Here is a 10689-nt window from a genome sequence, read left to right on the forward strand (position 1 = left end):
GTCTGACCCTTTGTGACCCCATAGACTGCAGCCTGCCAGACTTTCCTGTCCTCCACTATCTCCTGGAGTTTGCTCAAGTTCTGCCTGTGTGGTTACATTTAAATCATGTGGCAATAAATAAATATCATACAAGTCTCTCTCTCCCTTTAAAAATATTCATTTATTAACTTATTTATTTTGGCTGTACCGGGTCTTAGTTGTGGCATGTGGACCCTTCATTTCCTGACCAGGGATCAAGCCCAGGACCCTGCATTGGCAGCGAGGAGTGAGTCTTAGCCCCTGGACCACTAGGGAAGTCCCTGTCTCTTTTTAAATTATTTATTTTTATTTGGAGGATAATTGCTTTACAATATTGTGTTGGTTTCTGCCATGTATCAACATGAATCAACTATAGGCATTCACACGTCCCTTCCCTCTTGAACCTCCCTCCCACCTCCCACCCCATCCCACCCCTCTAGGTTGTCACAGAGCACTGAGTTTGAGCTCCCTGCATCATACACCAGGGATCTATAAAAATAGATTTCCACCAGCTAGCTATAAAATGGAATCTGAAGTAGTTTTGGAGGCTTCTAGAGTTGTGTCTCAGCAAATTCTCTCTTCGCATCAGTTTATACTTCATCTGACTCCTCCCGATTTTTTGGCAGCTATGTGCCTCGAGGCCTTCAGGGATGTCTTTCACAGTGAAGGCGTTTGGTCAGTGGTCACTGTGGCGATGCTAGTACACCCTGACTGGCTCAGGGGACATTTTCCTTCTTGTGTCTACCAGGCTTTTGTCCCAGCGTGGTAAGCAGAGCAAGGCAGGAAAGCGAGGACACGTGGACACCAAAATCTCTGGGCACTCCAGGTGATATTATTTTGAAAGGCACGTATCCAGAGGCCAGAGGTCTCTGTGTTCTGAAGTCAGATATTCTGGGCCATCTAAAAGCTGGATACCCCCCAAAATAAGGGAGAGGTGACACTGGGGAGATCTCAGAGGCCGAATCTTACTCCTTCTACCCTAAATTAAAGTGCCTTCCCATCTTAGGTGGAGAGCAGCTGGCCTCCAACCTTCAGATGGGACGTACCTATATCTCTTAGCTCTGAAATTCAACTTGCATTTTTTTTTAACGTTTCTACAAACTGAAATTAGATGGAGCCAGGATTAAAAGTGCTGACATTGCCACTCGGTGCTCTGTGATGACCTAGAGGGGTGGGATGGTGGGAAGAGTGGGAAGGAGTCTCAGAGGGAGGGAATATATGGATACATATGGCTGATTCACGGGTGTTGTACAGCAGAAATTAACGTATTGTAAAGCAGTTAACCTCCAATTAAAAAAAAAAAAAAAACAGAAAAAAAAAGGCAAGAATAGAGAAAAAAAAAGTATCGCTATTGAGACGTGTGGCCAAAGAGCTGTGGCCTCTGACCCGCCCTGGTCTGTTTGCTCCTCGCAGGGACCTGATGCCGAGGACCCTGGACGGCCAGATCACCATGGAGAAGACGCCCAGCTACTTCGTGACGCGCGAGGCGCCCGCGCGCATCTCGGCCATGTCCAAGGACACCAGGCTCCTGGTGGTGGTCCGGGACCCGGTGACGCGGGCCGTGTCGGACTACACGCAGACGCTCTCCAAGCGGCCCGACATCCCCAGCTTCGAGAGCCTGGCCTTCCGGAACCGCTCGGCGGGCCTGGTGGACCGCTCGTGGAGCGCCATCCAGATCGGCCTGTACGCCGAGCACCTGGAGCGCTGGCTGCGCCACTTCCCCGCCCGCCAGATGCTCTTCGTGAGCGGCGAGCGCCTGGTGCGCGACCCGGCCGGCGAGCTGGGCCGCGTGCAGGACTTCCTGGGCCTCAAGCGCATCATCTCGGACAAGCACTTCTACTTCAACCAGACCAAGGGCTTCCCCTGCCTCAAGAAGGCGGAGGGCAGCGGCCGCCCCCACTGCCTGGGCAAGACCAAGGGCAGACCGCACCCCGAGATCGACGCGCAGGTGCTGCGGCAGCTGCGGGATTTCTACCGGCCCTTCAACCGCAAGTTCTACCAGATGACGGGCCACGACTTCGGCTGGGACTGATGGCACCCTCTTGGGCGTAGGAAATATTGAGAGAGATTATATGTATGTAAAATGTACAGAAATCTATTTTATAATAATTTATTTTTAATTCATAAGCAATTAATTCACTAAGCTGCCTAGCCACACTCTTTTAGAGAGTCACATAATCTGTTAACATTCCAAAGTGTTTTCTAATATTTTCTTGTCCTCGAAATGGATGGTGCTTCCATTTTTTTTCCCCCTCCTTTGAGTTTCCTTTCTACCCATTGTATTTAAAGAAAAGCACAACTTGAGATTTTTGTTGTTACGGGTATGCAGCCTTCGATCGCTGTCTGGGTGCATTTGTCATCTCCTTGTTCTGAAACTCCGGTTTCCCTGGCTGCCTGGCCACCTCTGGAAGCTCTGAAGAGACAGACTGCCACGTGGCAGCTTCCTCGGCCACTTTCTGACACGTCCAAGGGCGCAGACTCCAGACCACAGTGCTAGGTCTGCCCCACCCCCCACCACCACACACACATCCCCTCAAGTCCGCTCAGCACCGGGGAGAATCGCTACTTTGGCAGGGACATCAATGTCCTCTTAGAGCCTGCTGGTGAGGGGTCAAGTTTACGGACTTTAGCTTTTGATTTTGAAGGCTGCCCCCTTGCCTCCTCTTCTGCCCCATCCCCAGTTCATCAACCAGCTTGAAGTGTATGCAAATGTCAGCCCCCCCCCCCCGCCCCCCCTTTCCCAGGTCCTGTGCTTGGCTGCTGCTTTAGAAATAAAGATGTTCCCTTCTAATCTGCATGTGAGTGCATCATGCTCCGTTCTCAGGCAGACAGTTTCTGCCTTGACACACCAAAGAACCCTGCCCTGCCCCCGGCTAGCAGAACGACCAGCACGAACCAGGGGTGCCGGGTGTCGAGACCTGAAGGGGTCAGGTGCCTCCCCTCCTGACTCCACCAAGATGCCAGGACCAGCCCGCGTTTGGGGTCTGGAATTCCTCCCCTTGGATTTTCTAGCTCATCTCAGACAACACGGTCTGTAGCCAACAGCCAGATAGAACCAGGAGTGGCTCTTATAAAAAGAGACTGGGAACGCTGGCCCCGTGTTGCCTTGTGACACTTGAGCCTGGGCTGTCTCTTCTAGCCAGGCCCTGGCAGGAGAGGTACCAGCCTTGTAGCTGCTGATGCGGAATGCTCTCCTCTACTTCTCTCTGGAGGGAGCGGTGGGGTGGGAAGGCCGGGGGAGTCATTTGATGCTGATCAGCTCTTGGGTAACCGTATAGCAATATGACATAATAATAGTGTCTTCACTTGATCCTCAGTTTTCTAACCCAGAATGGGAATTGTCATTTGCATTATACTTTCATCAAGGAATATATGGGAAGATGTTGTCAACCTGGTTGGGTTACAGTCGTTACAAAGGACACTTTTGTCTGTTCTATGCGATAACTCGCTCACTAGAGAAACAAAATACTGGTCTTTAAGGGATGTCTTGTGGATAAGCTGGTTTGTCTTTGCCCACGTAGCTAGTTTGTGCTTAGCAGCAAAACTGTCATCCTGTAGGTTGGGTGTAGGAGGGTGGACACGGGGTGGGGGCAGGGAGCTACGCATTCCTGAGATGCTGTAATCATTCCCTAGCTTTGTTACTGCCTCTACCAAGCCGAGGTGAACCTGCACTTAGGGGAACACCCATAACCACGGGGTGGTTCTCCCTTCTTGCTGCTTGGGTGTCAGAGACATCCTCATAAGGGTGCTGACTGATCATACATTTCTCCAGTCAGAAAGCTAATTAGAAATAAACCGGAACACCGCCTCTTTTCCGTTAGAGTAGAACATGGCTTCAAGTCCGAGTCAGTCCACAACCACCACCTGCTCCTGCCCCATCTGCTTTCTGGCCGCTCTGGTGCCCTGCGTGGCACGTGATGTCCAGTTGGCAGAGAAGTTCAGAGAAGGGCTTGCCACAAAGCCGTGGGGGAAATGCACACAAGCTTCCCCTTCCCCTCCGGGTCCCTGCTTGTCTTTTCAAGCTGGACCATTTTTGATTAAGTTGTTTATTCTCTGCCTTAAAACTGAAACAGGAAATCCTCAGCTTGAAGGAGGGTCATTTAGTCATGAACACTGAAGTGAGTCAAGGTTCCATTCTAGGTCAAATCCTTGAATCCAAACAGATGTTGATAATTAGCACTGAAGGACTAGAGTGAGTTTTTCTGTGGAAGACAAATTAATCAGATTTCCTGTGCATCTCTTCTGAGGGGTCTGAGGGCTTGCGGTTTCTGACTGCTCCTGACGGCTCCCAAGGTTACACCCCATTGCGTGATATGTATTACAGGGCCCACATGTCTTCCCCTGGAGGAATCAGGCAACACATAAAATCAGGCCTTAACTTTCTTCCTGTTCCAGCCATCTACAAGACCACCAACTTAACTTTTTTGCTGCTAGAAGGCAAACACCATATCACCTCTTGGCAAATTTTGTCCTAACGCACGTTTTGGGTTTCTTCCAGGTTATAGGAAAAGCTCTGATATTCATGAGGTACTCTTCACTCTACTCAGTGTGTTTAAAAACAAACAAAACTGCTGAGAAAAAAATTGGAGGTTTCTGTTTTTCCTATCTAGCCCACGCTGTCTTTGAGGTGTTTGTCCAGGAGTCTGTGAACTTGGTACGTGGGACCTGGAAGGTGTTTAGGTACACGGACTGCACCATAAGCATCTAGTTGGAAGATGAAGGAGAAATTGTCTCCTTCCTCCTAGAAAGTCACTCTGAGTGACAGGTACATTATAGACATTGGAGAAACAGAGTTCCAGATCCTACCAGGATATTTTCATAAGAAAGGAAAAATGGAAGAGTCCATTCAGCTAGAAACACTCAGTGTCAAAAAGGCCGAGGTGGAAGTCGATGTCTTTTTCTTTTCGGTTGATCAAGAAAGATGGTCAGTAAAACGTCAAGGTGTGGTTAGATTTTTTTTTTTCACTTTTGTAACATTAATTTATGACTGAGTTTCATTCAACCCAGTAATCTGAAATACTGTGCAAATCCTAGCTGTTTCCACTATAACCTGGATGTTAGAATAGCCAATATGTACAAAAAGGAAAAAAAAATTAAATCAAGTATTTTGTCCTATGTATAACACAAATTAATTTTACACAGAGAAAGATGTTTCTAGGAAAATGAAATTCTGGTAATTCATACTATTTCTTTGTATGAACAAATAAAATATATTTTACCAACTCGTGGGTATTTCTGTGTTTTATTGTGTGTTGTGGATGGACAGGGAGGTGGCAGTTGTTGTTCAGCCACTAAGTCATGCCCAAATCTTTGCAACCCCATAGACTGCAGCGTGCCAGGCTCCCCTGTCCTCCACTTTCTCCTGGAGTTTGCTCAAATTCACACCCATTGAGTCCATGATGCTATCTAACCATCGTACCCTCTGGCACCTTCTTCCTTTTTCCTTCAGTCTTTCCCAGCATCAGGGTCCATATCTTTAGCAAACAACCTGTTTTCTATTAACAAAGCCACCATCTCCATGGTTATATGGATTATTATTTACTACTTTAAACATTCAATTCATTCTTCTACTTGATATTTTTGAATTTTCAATTGAGATTTACTTTCTGGTTGCATTTTACTTTATTGTTATTTTCTAAAAATATTTATTTCTTTGCCTGTGGTCTTATTTGGTCTTAGTTGCAGCATGTGGGATCTGGTTTCCCCACCAGGGATCAAAGCTGGCCCCCTACATTGGGAGACAGAGTCTTAGCCACTGAACCACCAGGGAAGTCCCTCTGGTTTCATTTTAAAGTAGCCGACACTAAGTTAATAAATTAAGGCTCAAGAATCCTGACCTCTTTTTTTGTTGTTGTTGTTTTATAAGGCACTTTATTGAGGCGAGATTGGTATACAAAAAGTGTACACGTCTAACGTATACCACTGGACGAGTTTAGTGTAAGTACACACCCGTGAAACCAATGCTGTAAGCATAGCCATCACCTCCAAAAGCTCCCCCCAGCACCATTTTTATTTATATTTTTGTGGTAAGAACATTTTACACAAGACCCACCCTCTTAGCAAACTCTTAAGAATTCAGTATAGTATTGTTAACTGTAGACACTATGGTGTATCTTAGGTGTCTTGGATTTAATTCATTTTGTGGAACTGAAATTTTATTCAATTTAAATAGGAAACATCTGAACAGTTTCAGGTGAATAGCCATTCTCTCATGCCATAAAGAAGCGATCTTAATCAAAAGCATAAATATTAATAGAACAAAAACTAATTGATGCTAGTAATTTCTAGTTATGTATAACTCAAACCATGTTTGCCATAAGCTAACCTCTGCTCCTGGCAAAGGCCACTCCTGTTAAAGGCTCGCACTTAACCTGAGATGCGTGTCTTGCCATGAAGGAGGGAAGAGAATTGAAGACGGAACGATTTGCTTTTGGGGGTTGAGTCCAGCTTACCATTTTGGAAAGGCATTGAGAAGAGCACCCCTCCAAATGGGGGGATGTCCGCTGCTCAGCTAAGAAACAGGTCTCCGGTTAACACTTGGTGTTGAAAAGCCTGCGTTTTATAGAGCTCGCTCCTGCAAACCCAGGAGTATGCCACTGGTTGATGTATTCATGGGTCTTGAGTGCTGACCTGACCTCGCACCCCAGCCCATCAATTTCTTGCTTTTTCTACAGAAAGATAATAAAAGGGACCTAAAATCTACTCATTAACCTGATGGCACAGGTTAGAGCAGTATTTCTCAAGCTTGGGCAAATACTCGGATGACCTAGAGAGGTCTTAAAAATTACTGACGCTCTAACACACCTCGGAACAATTACATTAGAAACTCTAGGGGACAAGGCCCTGACACTGGCACATTTAAAAACTCCCCGAGCTTGGACCTGGAGGGCATTGTGCTTAGTGAAATAAGTCAGACAGAGAAAGACAAATACCGTGTCATCTCACTTATGTATGGAATCTAAAAACAGCAAACGTGGAGAAACAGAGCAGAATGGTGGTTACCAGGGGCTGGGAGTGGAGGAAATGGGGAGATATTGGTCAAAGGGTACAACATTCCGGTTATAAAAGCGTGAGTATTTAACATATAGTATGGGGATTATAGCTTATAATACTGTATTCTGTACCTGAAAGTTGCTAAGAAAGCAGATCTTAAAGGTTCTTTCCACAAAACAAAAAAGAAATGGCAGTTATGGGGCAGGATAGAGGAGGTCGTAGACTGTAGCCAGTCAGGCTCCTCTGTCCATGGGGTTTTCCAGGCAGGAATACTGGAGTGGGTTGCCATTTCCTCCTCCAAGGGATCTTCCCCACCCAGGGGTCTAACCCAGGTCTCCTGCATGGCAGGTGGATTCTTTACCTTCTGAGCCACTAAAGAAGCCCAGCTGATACAATGGTGGTCATCAAATTGCAGTTTAATTAATTTATTTATTTGGCCATGCTGCATAACCTGGCAGGTGGGATCTTAGTTCCCTGACCAGGGATCAAACCCCATGCCCCTGCAGTGAAAGCACAGAGTCCTAATCACTGAACCACCAGGGAATTCCTTAAGTTGCAATTTATAAACATATTCAATCAAGACATACACCTTCAACTTACACAATGTTATGTGTCAGTTATATCTCAGTAAAGCTGAAAAAGTTTTTATAATATGAACATCTCCCCAACTGACTCTGATATGGAGCCGAGGCTGAGAGCCTTGGTTCTCCATGTATGTTTCTTGGACCGCATCAGCATTCCCTGGGAACTTGATAGACACACAAATCCTTGGGCCGGTATCAGACCTACTCAGTCAGAAGCTCTGGGTTTCACAAACTTGTCAGATGATTCTGATTCCTGCTAACGTCTGAAAACCAGCGTGTGAGAGCCTAGACTTCACTTCAGTTTAACACTGGAGAGTTTGCATTCCTCTTCAGGTGCCTTTTCCTCTGCCCCGGGTTCTTTACCGAGAACAGCACTAAGCAATCACCCCTTGGAACTCTGGGTCTTCTCTAAGGGAAAGTCCATTTCAAACAGTGGGCATGCCCGCCTGGCGTCCCTCACTCCACTGGGTCCTCTTTGATAACCTGTTCCTGCTGCTGCTGACAAGCGCTCAGTTGTGTCCGACTCTTTGTGACCCCATGGACTGTAGCCCTCCAGGCTTCTCTGTCCATGGGATTCTTCAGGTAAGAATACCTGTGTGGTTGCTGTGCCCTCCTTCAGGGGATCTTCCTGACCCAGGGATGGAACCCTGGTCTCTTATGTCTCCTGCATTGGCAGGTGGATTCTTTATTACTAGTGCCATCTGGAAAGCCTGACCTGTCCCTGAAACTGCCCCAAAGTGGGATGACAGATTTTTCATCAGGGATTTCAAAAAAAGAGAGCTCAAACCCTTGAAATCCCTAATGTCACCTTCCAGTCTCAATTCAGTCTTCATCAATATATTTCTGGCACTTTGTATGGGATCTATTATTATTTCTCCTTATCCTTCACAACTGAATACACAGTTGACTTCCTCAGGGGCTGACGGGCCATTCAAAGTGGAAGATTCCCCCAGGGTCACCTTCTCAATTACAAGAAGCTCATCTGAACAGACGATGTCCTTCACTAGCATCTAGATTTATTTTTTAATTCCCACTCATGTTTATTATTACTGGGGGTTAAAGTTGATCAAGTGCTCACGATACTGCCCAAGACTTGCTGTAGTCATATGTCTGTGGGCTCAAGCCTGTGTTCTCCAGTTGAGAGCCTGGGATCATCTGTCTGATGGGAACTAAAAGGAGCTTAAGGACCCCAGGGCACAGAGTCCTGAGAAAGGTGAGTAGAACACACTGATGCTCGTCCCTCCTGCCTACATATCTGTGCAGGTGTCAGAGGCTCTTTTTCATCTTTATAAAGATGAAGCTGTGACCATTCTCCACAGATCTTGACCTCAAAACGTCTCAGTCTTGTGAGCTTTCTCTTTTGATATTTTTAGCAGAAAAAAGAGCACCAGAGGCCACCATGTCTCCATCGGAAACATCAACAACAGAAGGCTCCGGAAGTCCTCAGGAAGGGGAGTCGTCTGATGGGAGAGAAGTTCAGAAATGCGGGGTGCGCTGTTCCCTATGACTTGGAGCAGGAAGAGGCTGGGGCAGAGATGAGTTCATTCATTCAGTAAATATTTACTGAGTGGTTATGGCTGCTCTGGACACAACCTAAACAAGAGACATTTCCTGCCTCGAGGAATTCCTGGGGGAGGCAAAGATGCAACACAGTGTGATAAGGGGCCGTGAGGAGGTACTGTGGGAAGCCAGGACAGCGGGGCTCCAGCCAGATGTGGGGTGGGGGAAGAGAAGAGCCAAACCCTCCCCACCGGTAGGATGCTGCCAGGTGATTGGCTGGACGGTGGTCAGGAGGCAGAGGGAGAGAATCAATCCTTGCAAGGATGTAGATGTACAGGAATCCAGCCAATTGGGAACTTTAGGCAGATCCATGGGGACGAGCTTGGAGTGTATGGGGGAGGGGCAAGAGGGTTCTAGAGGGGCCAACAGAAGATGGTATCCCAGGCAAGTTCACTGCAGTCCAGCTACTTTTGAGCTGCAAACTCCTCCAGCCAGTTGCGCCCCTCCACACACACCTATTTGGACGTGTCCCTGAGCATCTCTAATAAAAGCATGCCCCCAGTTGAAATCCATTCAATAGGTTCTCCTTCCTAAATCTTCTCCCCTTGTCTCGCCTGCTTGCAGCGCTCAAACTAGAAAACTTGGAGGCTTTCTTGGCATCTCTTCCCTGCACATTCCTCGCGTCCAATCCATCATGAGTCCTGTCAAGACGACTTCCAGAATTCTCCCATATCCATCCACTCCTTCCTCTCTCCTCTGACACCTGGTACAAGCTGCCAGGAGTGCATCCTTGCACTCCTGCAGTCACCCTGCACCTGACCGCCCACGCGTTTCCTGCTGCTCCCTGCAAGCTCTTCTGCTCATAGAAGTTGGCAGCATCTTTTAACACAACTCAGATTGGACAGTGCACTCCTCTGGCTAAACGCACTTAAACAGCCTCCCGTTACATTTCAGATAAACCCGGACTCCCTCATTTGTCTTGGACATCCCTCCTGGTTCCCTCCTTGGTCCCTGTGCTCCAGCTGCGGTAGTTTTCTTTCTCTCTGTGGACACTATTCTCCTAGCTCCTTGCCCTGCTAACCAGACACTCACCTTTCAGATCTCACCCCACCCCCATCTGCTTGAATTCCTCAGGGAGGGTCTCTTCTAACTGCCTGTGGTGAATGGTGACCCCTGTGAGCCACACCTCCTGGCATTCACATACTTGGGTATCATGCTGACTTGCTGATGTGACTGCTTTAACCAATAGAACAAACCCGGGTGGAGATGGGAAGTGAAGAAGGCTTCGCCTGTTGCCATAGTGATAGGGGAGCATCAGAATGAGGGCCTGGTTGGGGTGGTGGCTGGGGCAGGTCCTGGCTTGCTGACTGACCCCTGCCTTTCCAGTTGGCCTGCTTCCCCAGATGTTACACTATGGGCACCACCAGTTCGAATGAGCTCTTTAAGTATCTGGGAGCCTGGAAGGGCAGGTTGAACTGTTGGAAGTCAGAGAAGATCTTAGCCAGACTGGGGACTCTGGGGGAAAATGGTATTATCCCACTGAGTTTTTAAATAATAATTGTTTCTTTTTTAAAGAGTTTTGTTCTGATACTAT

General features: G+C 47.4%; 1 protein-coding gene across 1 annotated transcript in view; it reads left to right on the forward strand.

Annotated features, from left to right (window-relative positions):
• LOC138414985 (heparan sulfate glucosamine 3-O-sulfotransferase 3B1) overlaps positions 1 to 5240 on the forward strand; it is a 41122-nt gene extending 35882 nt beyond the window's left edge. Inside the window, exon 2 of the mRNA XM_069542915.1 lies at positions 1432 to 5240. Within this exon, the coding sequence (XP_069399016.1) occupies positions 1432 to 2050 (619 nt within the window). The 3' untranslated portion in view covers positions 2051 to 5240. The remainder of the gene's footprint in view (positions 1 to 1431) is intronic.
• Positions 5241 to 10689: the final 5449 nt, after the last annotated feature.

The sequence above is a fragment of the Ovis canadensis genome, chromosome 11, assembly GCF_042477335.2.
Source record: "Ovis canadensis isolate MfBH-ARS-UI-01 breed Bighorn chromosome 11, ARS-UI_OviCan_v2, whole genome shotgun sequence".
Classification (NCBI taxonomy): domain Eukaryota; kingdom Metazoa; phylum Chordata; class Mammalia; order Artiodactyla; family Bovidae; genus Ovis; species Ovis canadensis.